Source organism: Haplochromis burtoni, unplaced genomic scaffold (assembly GCF_018398535.1).
Source record: "Haplochromis burtoni strain Fernald_Lab_line unplaced genomic scaffold, NCSU_Asbu1 Contig_108, whole genome shotgun sequence".
NCBI lineage: Eukaryota > Metazoa > Chordata > Actinopteri > Cichliformes > Cichlidae > Haplochromis > Haplochromis burtoni.
The window spans coordinates 263248-284518 of record NW_024582469.1 but is presented as its reverse complement, the minus strand read 5'-3'; the positions used below and the strand labels follow the sequence as shown (position 1 = coordinate 284518).

Below are 21271 nucleotides of genomic sequence, written 5' to 3'. Positions count from 1 at the left end.
AATTTCTTTTCTTTTTTTTTCTTTTTTAGCAAAAGATAGAAATGCAGAAGGAGCTGGTGAGGCTGGAGAAGCTGATGGCCCTGGTCTCAGAGGTGCTTCAGGAGAAAGAGAGCAGTCCTTCCAAAGAAATCCCCCCACAAACCCATCAGAGCACCAGAGACATGGGTAAGAAGATAATAAGCATCTGCTTATTTTCAGAGATGAAAAGATTAGTTCACAAAAAAGATGAGTAGATAATTATGTGTTTACAGCATCTGAAGGAAAAATATCCAAAACTGATTAATTCCAGACTCTCAAAAGGCAAATACATATGAAGACTGAGTCAGTTTCCCCTGGTAGTAAACGAAATATATTTGAGGTTTGGTAAGATAAAGATGGGCATTTTTCACAATTTTTCTGACGTTTATTGGCCAAAACATGCTGGACAATTTGTAAAGGAAATATTCTGTAGATAGATTGAAACTGAATAAACACAAAAATCTGAAGTATGCCCGAAACAAAGTCTTTTTTTCTGTCTTTTGAAGTATTGAAAGTCATAAAATGTAATATAAATATTGTGTTTGCAGGCCCAGACGCTCACAGACAGCTTCCTCGTGACCAGGACGCAGGGCACGCCGCAGACAGGCAAGTAAAGGATTGTAAAAATAGACTTGCTCAGTGCTGCTGCATAGAAATATCTATACCCACAATCAGTTTTACTCCCTCCTCACAAGATCTCCTCAATCTAAACAAACAGATCGGCAAAAAGTCGTAAGATAAGTCCCAATAGCATTGAAAAAAGTCAGTGTTTCTGATTTATTTTGCTCAGTTTCTTTTACCTATGGGGAAAAAAAACCCTTAAACTTATTCCTTGAAACAATAGACATGATGCAAAAACCACAAATAAACACTATTTTAACCCCTGTCCACCATGACCTCATGAAAGCTGAAAGACATTAAGTCCGTCTTTACAGGAAATACAGGAAATGATTAGAGGAACAGATAATATCACAGCTAAATGACTCTTAGACAGTTAGAAACCAGTTCCACATGTTAACTGTTTGTTTTCCTGAGTTCCTGGTGTCTTAATCCGTTGTATTCACCTGGTGATTAAAAACAGCCGAGGCTTTAGACGGTCTGATTTTATACCAGTCATTTGTGTGAGTGTAAGTACCTTTGTGTTATAAGTTAACGTTAAAGCAACATTTTGACGTCTCTTTGTGTCTGAGCAGCTCCTGTAACTTTTTGCTGGCAAGTGAAAAAGGATAACTACATAAATAAATAAATAAAACACTATCTGTGAAAGACACAGGAGGAATTATGAGTCATAACATCAGAAGGTTTTCTTTGCTTGCTCAGCAGCCTAATTAACCAATCACCTCGCCTAATGTTGGCCTCCAGTCATGTGACAATCTTCGAACTCAAACCTGACTTCAGTAATTAAATACGTCCGCCTCACCGCGCTGCAGTCTTTCCTTAGAGGGTTCTACATATTGTTTATAGATTTTAAAAGGAGCCATATTTCAATACATCTATATTAGCCAGTACAATAACTGGAGTAAGTAGCATGTAATTGGCCTCTTTCAGTCTGTAACTGAAGGAGAAATTTGGCGAGTGTGTGTGTGCGGGCACGTGTACGTGTGTGTTGGTGGTTCTCAGAGGGTGATGCATCTCAAGAGGACAGGCAGATAATCTCACTAATGAACCCAGAATCTGCTTATGCTGTGGAGAATAAAAAAGTCATTACTGACTGCATCTTATATGTCATTTAGAGCACTTAGCGGGAAACTTGCATCGCCACAGTAATTTATCTCTTGCGACTGATTGCGCACACAGACACACACATACAACCTCTCGCCTCCCAGAGTTCTACGTGCTGTCCTTTGGGCGAGAGAGTGGGAGAAATGGCGGATGAGAACACAGAGGGGTTTGGTTATACAAGTTCTAAATTAAAAAGCACATATTCCAGAACTGCAGTAGTGAAATTGGAAAGATTAGTTGGCACTGCAGTCTAAGTTTTCAGTGAACTGGTGCAGGTAATTTAAACGCAGGCACTCTGCCAGAGACTTTGAGTGAAGAAATAAACCCACAAGAAAACAAAGGAAGGAAACTTTACCAACTTTATTCATTTTGGAGAATAAAAGCATACCTCTGCCGAAAATTATATAAGAATGTGTCACTGATATCAACTTTCTTTCTTTGTCAAGTCCTGGATCAACATTTACGCTGTAGCGTGCAGTTGAGTTGGGAATCCTGATGATAACTGATGATATTCTAATGCACCATGCATGATATAGTGCTCTGCTCAATACATTGCAAGGCAGTCATCTATGAAATATCACAATATCTGTTTAACTGAAGGAGAAGAGTTCAGTTTTAATGATATGTCAGTTCTGTTACTTAGCTCTGCCCCGCTTCTCACCATTTCCCTCCCATTAGCTCTTTTATTTATTTATTTTTGTCCTGATTCATTTGGTAAGATTCACCATCAGCAGACATGAATAGTGACTCTGGTCATTTAAATGGGCTTGGGTATCCATTTAGAGCGCCTGCATGCTTTAATAAAAATACTGATGTTTGCTGCCATCATAGTCTCATCACATGAGGAAAATATTGATATTTTGTCCCAGCCCCGCTCTGCAAACTTAAAGTGCTGCTAGGAATTAGAACTGGAGTGTTATTCAAAGGGGAACAGGCACTCGAAACGTGTGGTACTAATTCAGTTTTGTGCAAAAGTTTTATAATTTCTTTATATGTGTATATGTAGTATGTGTATTATATTATAGGAGATGGGGGAAAAAGTGCAGTGATTTATTGAAACATACGAAAACTCACATGGAAATACAGTTTTATGGGGAAGAACTGTACAAATTCAGAAGGTGATTGTGTAACAATTTGTTACACAATCACCTTCTGTTACATTTGAATTTGTAACAATTTCAAATGTAACAATTTGTTACACCTTCTGTGACGCACCGATTGTGAAATCAAAACTTTCACAATCGGTGCGTCCCAAATATGCAGCGATCCACAGATCCAACATTGTGTAACAATTATCTTCTGGATACGCAACTGGATACAAAAACCAAATGCAAAATGAATGGAAAAAATAGCAACCAGGGTCCAAAGAAAAATGTTCATAGACCTTTAGAAAGTCTGGAAAAGTACTGCTGAAGACCACTTAAAATATTAGAATGGAATCTGGCTCTTTGGAAGTGAAATACAAAGAACCTTTGCACAGTACTGTACATGCAGGTCAAAAATCCAGGAAATGTAAAGTTAAAACCAATGCATGCCAAGCTTACAGACACGTCTGTTTTGCAGGAAAGATGTTCCAGAAGCGGGACCGAACCTAAACCCAGAACCATCTGATTGCAAAGGTGTTCCCGAACCCAACCCGTCAGAGCCTGAAGGTGACACACAGATGGGTATGAAGTGAACTGTAGAAACATGTTTTTTCAGATAGCTTCATTATTCTATTTGCACATTTAATACCACATGAACATAAAGGAGCAATTTGACATTACTGCAGTTTTTTTTTGAGTCTGTTTGATTTAGCCTGACTGTGGTTGATAAGGTTAATCTCTGATGAAGGATCACCAAAAGTGGTGAAAGAGGAATGGGTCAGGTCAGGTGACTGTGTGTCCTGTGTTTTTTCTCTCCAGCAGCGCAGAAGTCTGCGCATAAAGGGGTCGGTGTCAAAGGCACTGGAGTCTCCAAAACACCGTCTTCAACTTCAGCAGCTAAGACTCAGAAGGACAGCAGTTCTCTGTCCGACGGGCAAGAAGACAAAGAAAATAACAGCCCTCCAAAAGACGCATGCAAAGCTAAGCTGGTGCTTGTGTCATCAGGATTGGGCCCAAATGAGCAGGTGACCTTTTAGACAATCAGTCAGTTTGTTTGCTTTTTAAACGTAGTCAGTTTTAGAATAAATAAACTGATATGACGCTGTTGCCAACAGATTATGGTGAAAAAGTTTGCCAAGAGAGTTGGTGCCCGTGTGGTTTCCCAGGTAACACCAGAAGTGACTCATGTCATCATGCGTACAGGTAAGTACAGTCACATGCTCTCCTTTTAGAGTCAAAGGGAGCCACTGGACAAATTGGCTTGATAGGCAACAGAGCAATTAAATCCTCATTACTTTAGTTGTTTCTAGCTCTTGTGTTTTTTTTCTAAAAGAACATTTGCAATTAGAAAAGGACATTTTCTTTCTACGTGTAGTTACAGCTTGTTTCGTGCGTCTTTTAAAGCGCTCCTTGGAGATAAGCTCTCTGTTTCTCTCCACCCCACACACTCTCTCCTCCATTTATCCGCTAGTTGCTAATTACCCTCTCTGATAGATTATTTTTAATTTCAAAGCTCGCTGTCTCCAAAGCACCATATTAACTGTCACATTTTAAGAAGTCCTCCTTTTTTTTCTTTTTTCTTTTAATTGCAGCGGTTTCCTGGGCAACTAAAAATAGGAATCGTAGGCCTCTTGATCTTTATGGTTAAATTTTGGGAAAGGAGCAGGAGGTCTCATATTACTGCCATTAGTAGAAAATAAGTTTAAAGCCTTTAAAATGCATTTCTCAGAAGAACTGGCAGTAATGGGCATTTTTGACTCTTACCTGGATTAAAAAGTTTCTGTCTGCCTCTTTCACGGATTTGAAAAGAGAAGAAAAGATGCAGATTGATTTCCTTTAAATCATCAGAATGAGCCAGAGTTGGACATTTTTTCCTGTGCATGCACTGACACGATTGTATTGACTCACCTGTTAGACCATCTGACTTCTGATCTGTCTTGGCTTCCTCTTGTTGTTAGGTCTCCCGATTTATGCCATTTAATAGCAATTATGTAACAGTATTCTCGACTGGGAAAAGAAACGTGTTTAAGTCATTTTGCACATGTTAGGTTGTACTGTGTGTGCAGTCTACTGTGAATCTACCTCTGAGTACACTGACTTTACCTCGTTCCCAGTTCAGACTGGGAGCATCTCGTCTCGCCACTTAACCAGACTCCGCTGAACTAAAACCTAACTGTTGATGTTTTGGAGCTGTTGTGAAGATGCTCTTAGCTTGAAAGTGCTACTTCAAACTTGAAGTGAGCTCTTTGTGAGCCTGAAAGACTTATTGACTTATTATCACCCAGACACAATTTGAATTTCACTGTGGTGTTGTTCTTGTCCTTTTCACTCGTAAATCTGAAATATTAGAAGAAATGGCTCCTTGCAAATCTCGTGAGCAGAGCCACATGGTAACTGACACTAGTTGGAGAGCAGCTGGATTGCATCAGGCTTTATCCTTTTTGCGGCAACAGAAAGAACAGAGGAAAGGAGAAAAATGTTAGAATTAACTGATTGCTTATTAAAAAGTAGCTAAATAACTCATAACTTGGAACGCAAAGTGTTGTATGTCTATTGAGTTGCACTGCAACACTGCTACTGATTACATTTGCTTTGAGATAATAAGTCTTGTGTGACTGCAACTATAGGGCATCAGTTAATCTTATTTTTTAATGAAAAAGAATGACTATACTTTGTTTACAACACTTTACCAGGATTTCCATATTAAATTTAAATGTAATAATGATAATACTGCAAATGATAACATATTAAAAAAGTAATTTCTGGCAAGAGTGAGCAGAAGTTATAACCATATATTGTCCTTTGTTTTGCAACAGAAACCTTTTAGCGTTGCGTCCAAGAGCTCAGACGGTTAATAACCTTAATAACATATAATAACCTTTATACTCACTGGTCAATTTATTAGGTACAACTCGCTGGTTCTTCGTTCAACCTCCTTCTGTCTTCTTAACTGCCTGAACTCTTCATGGGTTAGATTGGTTGGCAGCACATGTATGATGTGAATCTCCCATTTCATCACATGCCATATTGCTTTATTTGATTACAATCTAGTTACTGTGGGGGGAGCTTTTGATCACAGTAAACTGCCATGTTCAAGGAACCACTGTGAGATTATTTAAGCTTTGATACATGGCACATTATACAGCTAGAAACAGCCATCAGAAGATGGATAGACTGCGGTCATAAAGATATGGACATGTCAGCAAGGCTCAGGTAGGCCATGGTATTCAAAGGATGCTCAGTTGGTAGTAAGGAGCCAGCTGAGCATCTCTAGCCCCTCGTATAGCTCCATGGACTCATACTTACCAAGTTTGTGACTTGTAGGCCTTAAAAGATACTTGGTCAATTTTACAGTGTGTAAGGTGTATTTGTACAATCACCTCATGAAAGAGCTCTCGTATTTTGCATTTCTTTTCATGCGTCTGCTCTTTTTCTCTCTCTGCCAGATGAACAGCTGGTATGTGAGCGCACACTGAAATACTTCCTGGGAATTGCAGGCAGGAAGTGGGTGTTGAGTTTCCAGTGTAAGTATAACTTAACTTAACTAATAAGTTAAGAGTAATTAGTCTAAATTTAAATGTAAAAAAACAGCATGGCATGAAAAGGTAGGCTGGAATAAAAGGGTGATTTACACAGTAAAGTTTTTGTGTGTCAGATAATAAGCTCGCAATTCTTTGCTCTTTTTTTCTCTCTGTAGGGATTTCTGAGTGCTTCAAACAAAAGAAAGTCTTAGATGAGGTACGCTCGCCCGCGTGCTCGTTGAATCAGCGCAGCGGTGGCTTACAGTCACATCTGTGTTTGTCCCGATGTTGAATTAAGGCCACATGATGAATCTCTGGCTGTGGCTTGCTGTGATATACCACCATAAATGATTAGCCATCCATTTGTTTTAGCAAGTCTGCTTCTGTGATAGGCCAGTGTAATCCAGCCAGGCTACATTTAGTATCGGTATTTCAAGTTATTTTATCCATCACTGGGGCAGTTTTAAGAAAAAAGAAAAAGCATTATATCATGAACACAGAAATGCACTCTTTACGATTAAAAGTTGATTGCTGTCACATTGAAGAATGCTCAGTGTACTCATAAGAGCATACCTGACTCTGGGAAGAAATTAATTACTCTTAACAGACTCTGTGTTTAAATTCAGTCCTGAGATTGAATAATCACTTAGGCTGTTTTTAAAACGAAAATGAAAATAGAAAATAACCGAGCCGAAAATCTTGACGCTAACTGTGAGCTTCATGTTTGCCTATTTGAGTCTTTTTGCTTTCTTCTTAACCAGAGTCCGTTTGAGGTGAGAGGGGATGTGGTGAATGGGCCCAACCACCAGGGCCCCTCAAGAGCTCGGACCACTGAAGACAGTAATGTGAGTGCTTTATTAACTGAAGGGGACTGATAAATATACTCATATAATAAAAATAGAAATTGATCATAAAGCTTCATAGATCAAGTGTGGTATGGATTGTCAACAAACAATAATAACTCATCTCCAGTTATTTACAATTCAATACAAAAGACAACAATATGAATATTCATACATTTGTTATACTGTTTGGTGCGTTTTCAGGGGCTTGAGTCAGTGAGTTGTGCTCCTTTGCAGTGCAGGCACCCTCGTCCAGCAGTCCTTGCATATTATTTGTCATTTGCTGTGTTTGGAGTGTTTCCACACAATGATCTGCTTTGAGGGACAAGCTCTTCGTTTCAGCTGTGCCAGACATCCGTATTTAGTTTTAATGGACTATTATGTGTTGTAAAGCAGTCTTTTAATATAGTGCTACTTTCTATCCAGAAAACCTTCGTCTCCAGGGGAACAGCTGTGACTGGCATATGCAGCCACATCATCAGGCAGTGATCTGGCGGTGCTTTGCATTCGATTGATGGAGCAATATCAGTCGATCGTCTTGATTTAATTGTGGAAAGCTAAAATCGTGATCAAGATTGAAATTCAGTTAATTGTGCAGTCCTATGCCACATAAAATTAATATTATAGCTTTAAAACGGATGTTTTAGCTTGAGGCTTAAAAGAAAATCTAAAAGTACTCTGAAACTTTGATAAGAGCGGTACAGCTACAAAAGGTACAGTTAAAGAGGTGCATAACAAAGATTTCAGGTAGGGTCAAGTATGTGGCTTTGCATTATTGTTACTTTTGAGGAGAAATGGTATTGATGAATGGCTCAATAGCTTTTTACTATGTGTGCTTGATTGTTAACAACATAGCCTTATAGCTCCACAGGATTTTTTTAGTTGTAGATTATTTTTGGATGATCATTATATCATATTACCTGTATAATTATTGCATATTATAATTTGCATGCTCACTGAAACTGCAATGCATTCAATTCAGTTTGATTTGTATAGCACAAAATCACCTCAAGTCGCTTTATATTCTGAGGTAAAGAACCTACAAGAATAGAGCAATAAACCCAACAATCAGATGATTCCCTGTGAATCCCACTTGGAAACAGTGGGAAGAAAAAACTCCCTTTTAACAGGAAAAATTATCCAGCAGAGCCAGGCTCTGGGAGGAGCAGCCACCTGCTGTGATCCAGTTACGGTGAGGGGAGGGAGACACACTATGGAAGAGAACCAGAGATTGAATTGGTAGTTCTCTGAGTGAATAAGAAAAAGAAGAAGAAACAGTACGTGATAAGAATTCCCGCAGCAGCTTAGACTTAGTGCAGTTTAACTAAGGGTCACCTGATTCAGCACCAACTGTAATCTTTATTAAAAATCCAAGTTTTAAGGCTAATCTTAAAAGTAGAGATGCCGTCTGTCTCCCAAACAAACTGGGCCTGAAACCTTAAAGCTCTGCCTCCCATTCTACTTTTTAGTATCCTAGGACCCACATGTAAACCAGCAGTCTGAGAGCGAAGTGCTCTCTTGGGGAGATGCAGTACTATGAGGTCTGCAAGATAAGATGGGGCCTGATTAGTTAAGACCTTGTACATGAAGGGAAGGATTTTAAATTTGATTCTGGATTTAACAGGGAGCCACTAAAGAGGCGAAACGCGTGCTGTCTTTCTAGTCCCTGTTAGTCTCTAGCTGATGCATTTTGGAACAACTAAAGAGTCTTTGGGGAGCTTTTAGGACAGCCCGATTATAATGAGTTACAGTAGTTCAGCCTAGAAGTAATAAATGCATGAATTAAGTCTTTCAGCATCAAACAGGGACAGTATTTTTTTTTTTTTGTATACTTTATTAATCCCCTGTAGGGAAATTTCTCTCTGCATTTAACAGATTCACTCAGTGAAGCAGTGGGCAGCCACCAATCCAGCGCCCGGGGAGCAGTGTGTAGGGACAGTACCTTGCTCAGGGGTACCTCAGGGGAGCTATTCGGTGGAGTTGAACCCCCGACCTTCCGATCATGGGGCAAACACTCTACCTACTGAGTTCTCTCCTCCCCTATTTCTATTTTCTAATGTTTGCACAAATGCAAGTAACCAGTTCTGCATATTTGTTTAATGTGCACACTGAAGGACATATCATTGTTAAAAAAGACTCTGAGTTTCCTCACGGTGTTACTGGAGGTCAATAATGCTGTCTAGAAAAGGTAAAGATACCAGATTACTACGATTTTTAGGGACGATGTACAATAACCTCCGTTTTATCTGAATTTGAAAGCACAAACTTAGAGGTCATCAGGCTTTTATGTCTTTAAGACACACTGCATTCTGGCTTCATGGATAAATAAAGCTGGGTATCATCTACATAGCATTGAAAATCTAAGCTATACCTTCATCCTGCACCACAGGATTCGTGGCTCTGCCACATTTATATTGCTCCTCCCTAAATCTGCCTTTAAAATACTCAAAGCTTCATTAGTTATATATCCACGAAGATGCACATCTTCTTCATCTGTTCAGTTCATTGGCCCACCAATGCCTTTCCATTCTGTCAGTCTGTTTTACTGTAGCTTATAGAGATTTTGCAGCATGTCAACATGTTGACTGGATGAAGCAAATTTGTTTTAGAACACAACAATTATTTAGGAAAACAAAGCAAAAACAGCAAATCGGCGCATTAATTCCTGCTGTTATCGGCAGTTACCACTGCTCGTATTTTTTAAAAGCACAGTGTTAGTCCACAAAGAATAGTCTGTGATTCAGAGAGGAAAATCAAATAAAATGGCCCAATTACAAGCAGCACTTGAACTTGTTTCCTCGTGTTGCACCAGCCTCTTAGCTCAGACCCTGTTGTGAGGAGCTAATTGTAATTTTCCCCTTGGTGTAAGGCCAGCAGGACCACTACTGTTGCCACTGAGGGGGAAAATTAGAAATGGCTAGATGTCATGTTGGCCGTATCACTGCCTTTGAAGAACCTCTGCTAATTGAATTAGCTAGTAATTTCAGGCTTATTTAAGTGGCATGTGCGCCGTGCCGGCAATTTGATGGAGCCAGGCAGATTGTCCCGTTCATATTCACTTTCTGTCACCTGCACTAGTGTGACAAACGGACTAACAGATGAAATGGAGAGTCGGGGAGTCTGTCACCAGAACGCTCTGGAAATCAGTCAAAGAAACTGCGTGAGTGTGTGTGCCTGTGTGTGCTTGTTATCACACTCTAATACCTCCTGAAGGACATTAGCTGTTGTCTAAATTAAAAATCTGTAACAGAAACACTTTTTCATCTCACTGAGCACCTCTGGCTAATCATGATTATGGACGTACAGGGAAGCGTGAGAAATTAGTATTTCTCTCCCCTGTCGCTCGGACATTTATCTTTCAAACACTTCCATCCTGCCACACGCTGTAGATGAGGCCGTGTCATGAGTTTCCTTTCAGTGGTTATCATAGTTCAAAGAAACAAGTTTACATTCCCATTTCAAGCAAGCCTATTGACCCTGAGTGTGATAAAACAGCGTCCCTGGTGTCGAGCCTCTCGTTTTTCTTTGCCTCCTTTAAGTGTGATATTACCTCGGTGACGGTAGCTTTATTTGCACAGTTCTCTTTTACTCATCACTTCATTTAATGTATTACAGTGAGGGCAAAAAATCAACGAGGTCTCAAGGCTTTATTTTACCCAGTAAGTGAGGAATAGATGTTGTAAATTGCAGGATATGCTTGGAGAGGTGTTTCAGCTCTACCACTGTAACCCTTTACACAGGTGAAGAGTTCAGAAACACACTCAGCTGTAATGGTAATAGCAGTGTTGGCTGCTCTCATCCAGTGTTGTTGAGCATTGTTTGAAGGTTAAATCCACTGAGTAAATGTCCTCTTTACTTGCTTTACTCTACATATTTTTGAAAACATTTTAAAGCAGCTTTTTTATCCTTCTTTTAAGTCTTCCTTTTGTTTTCAGCTGCTCATGAAGGGCTTCAGCATCTGCTTCCAGGGGCCTTTTACAGACATGACTGCAGGTAAGAAACATGATGTGACATAAGATCTCCAGAAAGAAAGCTTATTGTGTACTGCAGTAAATTTAGGGTTAAAATTGAACATGCAAACCAGGCAGTGTTATGATATATATCTCTAACACTGTTAGAGATGCTCCAGAGTGGCCAAAAAGTACAGCACTGTGCAGAAGTGTCAAACCACTCCTCATTAGTTGCTGCCAAAGAGCACGGTGGAGGCTTTGTGATGGTTTGGGGCCATATTTTCCGCACTTCCACTTCTGCAATCCTTTAATTTTCTCCAAAATCGACAGTGCGCCTTATGTATGAATTCTGCTTACTGACCTCGAACCAATTTTATGTCGCACAGGGCGCTCAAAAATCTGTCAAAAATGTTTTAGTACGACTTCGGTAAGCTACGAAGCCGCACCGCTTGATGGATTGTCGGAGCATTACGTTTACCGTAGTCAGGAGCCTTGCGGACTCAAAGTAATCTGGGTCCAAAACTCCGTCCTCTTCAGGTCCCAAAGTCAAACAAACACTGCGGCATCACAGAAAAAAACTGTCTAAATTCTTTCATCTTTAATAAAATGATCTTTACCAGGTATAACAATTAAGTTTAACATCCAGGCACCCATGATAACAGAATGTATTCAATTTAATGGAGTTAGAAATTAGCAGGAAGTTAGCTCTCTAGTTTCCACCTAAACATGATATAGCATGTTCTGACTGAGAGATTTCTGAAAAAAATTCAAACGTACAGCTCTGCTGTCACTTCCAACATAAATAAAGACAGAAAATTAAACAGCTGTGACGTTTGTAGGGTTACTGAAGTTGGGCTAGCTGGTATATAATGATGTGTTACGTGATCGCAAGCAACGCAGCTGTGTTAGCATAATATAAACACAGTGAAGCTGGAGAATGAATGCTAACTTTTTTCCACTCAATAAAAGTTAACGTGAGGGTTCCTGATGGTTAGGGACAAATGCAATCACATGGCAGGATGTAAACGGACCAAACTTCAGTCAGGAGAACAACTGAGATAATTCATCCACTATACGAAGTTGGTCATTAATATACTGCAACAACATAGGAATAGAGCAGCTGCCAGAGAATTCAACATTAACGAATCAATGGTGCAGAAGTGGAGGAAGCAAGAAGAATGAGTTGAGTAAAGTTCTGTTTTGTTTCGCTTATAATCCAGTGCACCTTATGTATGAAAACAGACCCGTTCATCGACAGTGCACCTTATAACCCGGTGCTCCTTATGTTCCGAAAAATACGGTACTTCATTTTTAAGTATGACAGTGATCCTAAACACACTGCCAATGCAGTAAAAACATACCTGGATAGAAAAAACACACACAAACACTTTGACTCTGCTTTGAATTTTCATTGTGCAATGAACCTGCATCTTTTTTCTTTTTCTTTTGCACATTCAAATTTATGCAAACTTTAACTGTCATCTCCACTTTTCTATTTCTATTTTCTGTTTCCGGTTGATTCAGGAACAAAGCTCTAAAACACCACAGGGCAAGCAACACCCACATGGTGCCTCAAATTACTGGCTGCAAAAACAAAGATTTTAAAACTTTCTTTTTTTATAGTTGTCTGAAAACCTCAGGTGGTGTTTTATTGCATTGTTTCCATCTTGCTGTTTGCAATGTTGCTTTCTCAATCAAGAAATACTGTTCTCGACCGCCCTTATTCCATCTTATTGATGCCTCCGTCCTGCAAGACTCTGATAGACACACGGGAGAAAGAAGACAATAAGGAGAGGGACAGTTAAAGTAGCTCACACAGCTTTTGACTGACACTGAGAATAGCTTGAAACCTGTGCTGTTTTTAACCTCTGTCATTTCAGCACTGGAGAACAATGACAAGTGATTCCAGCGTGTGGGTGGGTTGAATACGTACTTAGGAGTCGTGTGAGATGTTTTTGGTGTGGTTTTGTCACATTGCACAGCAGTTGCTATGGAGTCTGGAAATTATTTCTGAACAGAAAGTGGAAATGAGCTTCCAACCATGGACAAAGTCGTCTGCAAGACTCCTTTTCCAGAATGCTCTTGCAGTTTCTGTAAGAGGTTTATAACTTTGGTGCCAAGGATTTAAACTGTTTATGACCTCCCAACACAAGCTTATAAGCAGTTCGGTTGCCCTTCATACAGCATAATTCTTGGCTCTTCCCTTTCAACATGGTTGAATGGAGAGAGAGAGAGATCATGGTTGAAGGTCTCAGGGGGGTCCTCGTTGCTTAAAACCCCTGAAGGCAGCATTCTTCATTTTCCTTCTTCCTGGGGCTCTAAAAGTGCTCCTGCCGCATCCTCCCCGCTGCTTGCTGGATCGATGAAGCTTTGCTAATGGGTTGACATCTGCTAGCTAGCGTGAGTCGTTTAAAAGACTTTCTTTTCTTTTTTTTAAACATGGCACAAACACGGAGCTGTTTTCTTCTGGGATTTCATGCATTATTTAACCACTCGGGTTGATACATATTGATGTTATCTAGAGCTCGCAGAAGACGCTCATCAGTGTTTTCCTGACATGAATGAACGTACCCAGGAAGAGGAGCTGTTGATTTATCTTTTTGATGGCACTTGTGGTATTTCCTGTGAGCTGCTGGAATATAAACACAGTTTTCTGAATGAAGTTAAATGTGTGTTGACCGAGTGAACTGCACAAATGAATCTGGAGCAGCGAGTGAACCGCTGACCTGTGTTTGTCCATCTGATCAAAGTAAAGCTTAGCTTGAAATGGGTCTGCTGTGTGTCCCCTTGGGGTTAGAGGCAGTAAAAGCAGATCTGATCATCTTTTATTTTCCTGAAATAGACATTTTCATGTGTTTCCGACAGATAAAATGGAGTGGATGGTGGAGCTCTGTGGAGCCGCTGTAGTGAAAGATCCACTTCTACTCGATGGTAAACAGGTAAGAGTGTCCAGCCGCTCAACTTATAAACTCCGCAAAGAGCCACTTCTGTTCTAAATTCATGCTTTCCTCTCTTACTTCAAAATGTATCTTAAGATTGGTTTAAAACTAGAGCTAGGATGACTTACACTTTATACTGTAAGGTAAGATGCTACAATAATAAAGAAAAAACCCTGTATGCAAGCACTTGGCAAAAGTGGGAAGGAAAAACTCCCTTTTAACAGGAAGAAACCTCCAACAGAACCAGGCTCAGGAAAGGGGCAGCCATCTGCCACGACTGGTTCGGGGTGAGGGGAGGGAGAAGGCAAAAAATTCCTGTATATGAAATTTCAGCGTTAATGTCTCTGTTTCACTTACGATCCCCGCGATGCGCTCCATTACGGGTACAAGTCAGGCAGCATTCGGTAAAGCAGATGCCTCCCAGAGCAACTCTTTGTCTCACAAAGCTGCATTAGTGCCTCTTATTCGTCTCCTGGGTTTAATTTCATTTTTGAAAATGACACATTAATGCTGAATTGTTCAGCAGAAGTGACACTAATTATGGTTAAAAAGGCAACATTTATTATTACTGACAGTCAGAGATGCAGTAATCACAGTCGCTGCTTAATCAGCCGTGAGTCATTTAGAAAGTTTCTGACAAGATCGATCGACAGGCAAGGATAAAAATACTGCGCTTTAACATTTTGACTGATTGTAAGTACTAAACTGTTTGTTCTATTTGTGCTTCGTTTTATGATGAGAAATTGTTGTTTTTTCTACTCCTTTTGTTCCGCAGAAGTCCCGGCAGCTCGTCATTGTACAGCCTAAACCAGAGTCATCATCTTCAACTTACAACAGTGAGTCTTGGCTAGAAATAAAAATACATTTTCACTTTTTAATTAATTAATTTTTTTTATATCTGATCATAACTCACTTTATTTGAACCTAATTGGCTTATTTCTGTCTCTCTCACAAGCAAATAGTCTATTACATGCTTCCACACGCAGAGGTCGTGAAGAGGTTACATATTCATACACAGCCTCACCGAGGGGTTCGGGCTACTACAGAGACAGACAAGAATTGTGTGTGACACACAGTGTACTAATATAGTTTTGTGTTATTATATAAGATGAGATTTCATAAGCCTTGATATGGTGCAACAAAGAAGTGGCACCAAGTGATGACACATTTTGTAGGCAAATAATGGATGGAAAAGATTTTTACCTTACAAAATGAGTTTGTGCCAAGGAGTCAGTTGTTTTTGTTTTTTAATATTATGCTCAAATGCTAAAAAGAAAAGGAGACAAACATTTTTCTTTTTCTTAATGTTCTTAATTATTACAAAGTTTTATTTATAGATTTATTGAAAGTTGGCTTTTCTCTGTAACTAGTATTTAGCATTCCAGTTAATTTAGCTGATGATTTAGTCTCTGCAGTGTATTACAGCAGTGTGCAAAGAGCTTGTTGGGTTTGAAATGGGTGTGAAACGGCTATATTCACAATAGCTGCTTACATTCACAGTCCACCTGCGTTACTTCGTTTTGATCAGAAATTAGTGACAAATAGTGACGTAGTTGCAGCCGGACCGATGGAAACCAGTGGAACTGAGTCCCATTCCAGACATATCACAGATGAGTTTGGTTCATCAGGGCAAATTGACTCTGATGGATTACAACATGATGGCAATCTAGCTGCATTTAAAAGAAAAAAAAGAAAAAAAAGAAAAATGAAATAGCAGTTGTTTGCAAAGCTTCATCAATCAATCTGAAGTTGTAGGAAACATATTTCCTTGCACTAAACGGCCTATATAATTGGCTTGTGATTGAAAACGGGCAACCAGTTGGTTGCCGCTACTCGAAATTGACTGCCGATGTGAAAAAGTGTAAGGCAATCATTTGGGAACCGGCTGTTTGTTGATTACTTATAATCTATTGTGACCGAGTTACAGTAGATTTTACCAGTGAGCTTTTGTTTGTTTCAAAATAAAAGTATTTTATTCAGTTAACCAAATATTAACTAAAGATTTAATCTGATTGTAGAGACACAAAGGGTGATGGTGTCTAGTTAGCCAGTGCTAGCCAGTACAGATTACTAAGGTCTATTTATTATCTTGTTACATTACTGATGATTGCCAAAAGGGTTAGGCTTTAAAAATAACCCATGAAAGCACCACAGAGACAGAGAGTAAATGACACCCACTACAGGAGGAAATAGTTGGTGTCGTCACAAGCAAAAACACATTAGCTCTCTGAATGATGCACGTTACACTGTAAAAGAAGTTTCATACTTTCAAAAAGCTTTAGTTTAATTTACGTGGATATAGTATCCTAATACGGACCCATTGCTTGTTGCACTGTTAGTCTCTCACACAGTTCTGGTCTTAAGCATCCTCATGCCCTGCTGAAAAGCTCAGTTTGGGGGAATTTTGCAGCTTTTAAAAACTTTTTTTGTGTACCCGCATGGTGGTGGATCTTACTGCAGGTTTGCCATCCCCAAAACATCTTCATTTTAACAGCGATGCTATCCTATTCAGTCTTCCAAATAAATTTTGAATTTAAATCAATTTATTACATTGATGACTGGGTATGAGATTATCTAAGGGTGAGGTTTTGTATCTAAACTGACTGTAATGAACGAATATTCCCCACAAGCACAGACATCCGGGGCTGCTGTGCATGTCAGCGCACCTGTCTGTCCATCAGTGCGCGGTTTCGAATGCATTTTTTCCGTAAGGACCAATTGGAGAGCGACAGAACGGTGAAAATGGCAGATGCTGCCAACCAAAATGAGACAGGTCCCCAACAAGAGCGAGGAGAGTGACTTTTCAGGGAAGCATGTGTGAAGGGAGTTGAGCAGCAGAGAAATGGCCAAGAGTAAATTTCAGATTGCAGCGTGGGGAATGTCAAAACAAATTGGCCACAGAACAGAGGGGCTGATGTTGCATGAGGAGAGCTGACAGTTTGAAAGAGAAGGGGAGCAAGTAACACCTCGTTTCCCTCCTCATAGCATCCTAATTTGCACTGCTACATATTTAATGTAGCTTTTTCTCTTCCATGTCCTCTGGCACCTATAGAGCAGGTAAACGAGCAGTTCCTCCACTCGTTCACCGCTATGTATCGTCTGCTATCCTCTGCTTGGGCTCCACTGATTGAAATCACTGCCTTTCTCAGTCACCCATCCTTTATAATTCATGGGTGTAAAGGCAGCATTTATAGATATGTGTTATAAAAGACCTTATCTGGAGATGTAAGTACAGAACACTGACTTAAGGACTGTTATTTTGTTTTGTCGGATTTCTGAGAATCAGAATTGAGGGTTGGGGAGCGGGGGTTATTTTAAGGGATTTTGAATGCGGCAGAGTTGTTAGTCCCAGATCTACTGGAAGTTTCCCACACGCCATTTCTGGGAATTACAGAGAATGGTTAAAAAAACAGAGAATGTCCAGTCTTTGGAGAAAAATCCCCTGTTGATATCAGAGCATAGGAGAATGGCCAAACTGAAGGTAACTCAGTACTAGCAAGATGTATCTAATAGGGTGGTCACTAAGTGTATGCTTTCACTAAAGGACTACAGCTGTTAGGGTTTGTGTGCTGGAACCTAACCCCTTACATATCGTTGATACAATTAAAAACTTGAGCTACACACAAATAAGTGCATCATCATCCCCTCATAAAAGCTTAACAATTATTCCCCAGCTGAAAATAGTCCCAGATAAATGCAGTGTTATTTTTTCCTAATAGTGAATGTGGCATCTTTCAACAAATGAAATTATATATTCATGTTTGTTTGTTTTTCTAGATCCATATTTTCAGCAGTAGCAGCTGGTTTGGGACTTAGCTGCTGAAAGGCTAGGGTAGTCAGAAAGGCCTGAGAGCTGGACTATTACACTGCAGGAAGATCTTTTCATGGCATTTGCTGAAAATGGAGACAATGTAGAGTAATACAAGCCTCATGCATTAAAATATGAATACTGGTTCTCCTTCAACTGTTAGCTCTTACTGTTATTAGAGCATTAATCATACAGATGTAAAAGTTGGAGACATTATAAGCCCTCAAAGGCTTTTTGTTGGAATTTCACCTGCTCTAACCCTACACCTACACCACACTCATGTCCTGTTTCATGCGTGTTCACACTTTCAATACTTTATCTTTAGAAGGCATTAACATCTGTCCTCTCTGCAGGTCTTTCCAAACAAGCTACTGTTGTAACCCGTGGTTGGTTGTTGGATACAGTTGCAACCTACACCCTTCAAAATTACAGCAGCTACAGAACATAACCCAAGGAACCCAGAGATCTTCCCACGGCTTCACTATGTCCTCTTATGGGGAATTTAACTGTTCCATTTTTTGTTTTTCCAAAATATCCACCTGTTATACATATTTCTGTGTCTCTCATTGTATGATGTATATAAAGTACTCGACTAAAGAGGCCTGAATTGAGTTTTTCTTCTGGTTTTAAAGCACAAATGTCAGTGCTGTCTATGAGGACTATACAATGCCTGTTCAGTTTCCTGAACATGGTTTGCAAACTGCAACATGTTCTGCATTATTGAACAGCCGCTGTGTGGGAATAAAATGGCACAAAAGATTTACTGTGCTGGATCAGATAAGGGCAGGAAATATTTTGTTTCCTTTTCAAATCTTATCAACAGTCTAAAATATTTAGTTTGCTGCTCCAAAATGGTACTAACATAAAAAAGACTAAAGTGCTAATATTTGCCACGATACAGTAATCTGACAAAGCATTTAAAGGAAATAGATGCCGGCTTTGCGCTTCACTCCTGTGGTGTCAGCGTTTTGTGAAGGAATATAGATGCACCAACTTGACTTGTTAACTTTTAATTAAATTTTATTGCTTAGGAAAAAAAAAGTATAAACCAAACATTTCACAGATGACTTCATGAGCCTGCTTTCTTCTCCATTTCTTACAAAAATTTGGTGTTTTTATACATGGTACCCTGTTTTTCGAGGATTTTTAATTGGATTGAAGAGCAGTTTATGACCTGGTGAGGCCTGCTCCCTTGTTAGTTCATGAAAAAATGAAGCATACAGAATACTTGAAGTTGTTGGACTTTGAACGATGTAGTTCTTAAAAACTTTTCACTGTAATTTTACACGGAAAGCCCAGAGAAATGCCACTACAAGTGATGGAGGGCATCACTGGGCTAAAAGAAACAAGACATAACTCCACCACAGAGAGGCAAAAACTTCAGGAGTGCCAAACCAATAATCTGGTACATTCTTAAAAGAATTAATACACTGACCAACTCAGCAACAACAAGAAGCCTGAAAAGCCACAGAAGACAACTCAAGTGCATTATTGTGGAGTTCTTTCTTTGGCAATTTCTAACCAAGTCAAGAACACTTTGAACATGTAGGCGTGTTGTTGTAAAAGTCTTCAATCAAGAGAGACATTTGTGAATGTTAATAGAAAGGCGTTACAACAGGGAGCAAACCACTCTTTACACTCAAGAACAGGAAGGAGAGATCTGACGGAAAACATCTTAAAACAACAAACACCCTTCAGATTAATGACAAAAGTGAACTTGTACCAGAATGAAAAAAGTATGCGGGGAAAAGAGGAAGATGATAATTCGAAGCGTACCAGTTCATCTGTCAAACATGATGGAGCCAAGGTGATGGCATGTGCATATATTTCTGCCAGTAGAACTGGGTCACTGGTGTTTATTGATCATGTGAGTGCTATTGGGAGTAGCAGGATGAATTATAAAGTGCACAGGACTCTACTCTCGGCTCAGATTCAGCCAAACGCTGCAAAGCTGATCAGCCTGCACTTCACAGAGCAAATGTCTAACGATCCAAAGCATGCTGCAAAAGAAACCCAAGAGGTTGTGAAGGGAAAGAAATGGAAACTTCTTAATTGGTCACGTCAGCCACCTGAACTCAAACCAAAAGAGAGCTTTTCAGTTATTAAATGCAAAACTGAAGACAGTGAGGCCCACAAACAAGCAACAACTGAAGGTGGCTGCTGTAAAGGCCTGACGGAGCTCAGAAAATATTCATCCCGTTATTAAAAACAGTTCTTTTTCATGTAACTAGTTTGTTCATTAGTTCTGAGCCTCTGAAAACAGGGACTCTAATGTAACAGTGAATGCTACACTTTTGTTAAAGCCCTTGAATTAAAGTTGAAGGTCCCGACTTTAATCACATCTTAATTCTTCGATTTAAAATCCCCTCTGGTGGTGTACAGAGGCAAACATCTTATGGACCAGTACGTCTATGCTTTAACAAGGATGTGTGAGGAAAGCAATAAGTGACAGGGGACACAAGTTACATATGCTTGCGCTGTTAAAATATTAGTAAAAAAATCTCAGGCTGCCTGGGATGTGAGAGAAATACCAAGAGAAGTAGTAAACATAATAGAAGGTGAATGAAATTAAATACAGGCACATTGATGTAGTTTACATAATTTCAGCTCTGTAGGCCACCAAATTAGACTTAAACATTCAGGATGAAAATCAAAAGCAAACTTTCAGCTTTAATTCAAGGAGTTGAATAGCTGCATAAACTGTTGATTTACAGGCTAATTAATTCCCATTATATATAGATATATGCAGTCCGTGTGAAAAGCATAGCACCCTAATATTGCACTTGTACCACTAGCTCACAGTTAATCAGGATGCGTTGGTGGTCTTAACTGTGGCAACTGTAATCGATGTAACAACAAACCAGAGCTCATGCCCGATGAAAAATGTAATCAACGTGAAAATAGGCATGCGAGTTTAAAGGTCAGAGATATAACAAAAAACCTATTCAGCTCCTGCAGCCACACTCAACTTTCTGAGCTGGAAACAATTATGCCTCAAGGACATGAGTCTGCTTGAACGGCTACACAATATAACAAGCCCGTATAGATGTTTGCTTAAAGGTCAAAGTGGTGGTGATTGTACCTTCCTATGTTTTCTTAATAATAGGTGTTTTTGGGCTCAAAAGTCTGCAACAGCATGAACTTCAACGGACTGAAATGCATATCCACGTCCACAGCCCACATCATTTTCAGCACCGCGTTCTTTAACTTGAATTGAATTTATATTCCATTAATAACAAATCATCCGAGAAAAGAATATTTATGCCAACGTCTGCATTGTGTTGCGAATTTGTGACTTTCGGTTGGTTGCAGAATGAATAAAAATACTGAATTCTTTGACATTCATCGCTATGACAACAACAGATATCAAAAACCAGGTGGCTGAA

General features: G+C 39.5%; 1 protein-coding gene across 6 annotated transcripts in view; it reads left to right on the top strand.

Moving 5' to 3' along the window:
* The window catches only part of LOC102289404 (BRCA1 DNA repair associated), a 25155-nt gene extending 6670 nt beyond the window's left edge, over positions 1–18485 (top strand). For 3 of the 6 annotated variants that reach the window (XM_005928185.2, XM_005928184.2, XM_042223281.1), the window contains exons 10-21: positions 30–165; positions 567–624; positions 3304–3407; positions 3645–3850; positions 3941–4028; positions 6272–6349; positions 6523–6563; positions 7108–7191; positions 11124–11181; positions 14004–14077; positions 14853–14913; positions 18239–18485. In XM_005928185.2, the coding sequence (XP_005928247.1) occupies positions 30–165; positions 567–624; positions 3304–3407; positions 3645–3850; positions 3941–4028; positions 6272–6349; positions 6523–6563; positions 7108–7191; positions 11124–11181; positions 14004–14077; positions 14853–14913; positions 18239–18333 (1083 nt within the window). In that variant the 3' untranslated portion in view covers positions 18334–18485. The remainder of the gene's footprint in view (positions 1–29; positions 166–566; positions 625–3303; positions 3408–3644; positions 3851–3940; positions 4029–6271; positions 6350–6522; positions 6564–7107; positions 7192–11123; positions 11182–14003; positions 14078–14852; positions 14914–18238) is intronic. The other 3 variants (XM_005928188.2, XM_005928187.2, XM_005928186.2) reach the window with 3 other exon arrangements.
* Positions 18486–21271: the final 2786 nt, after the last annotated feature.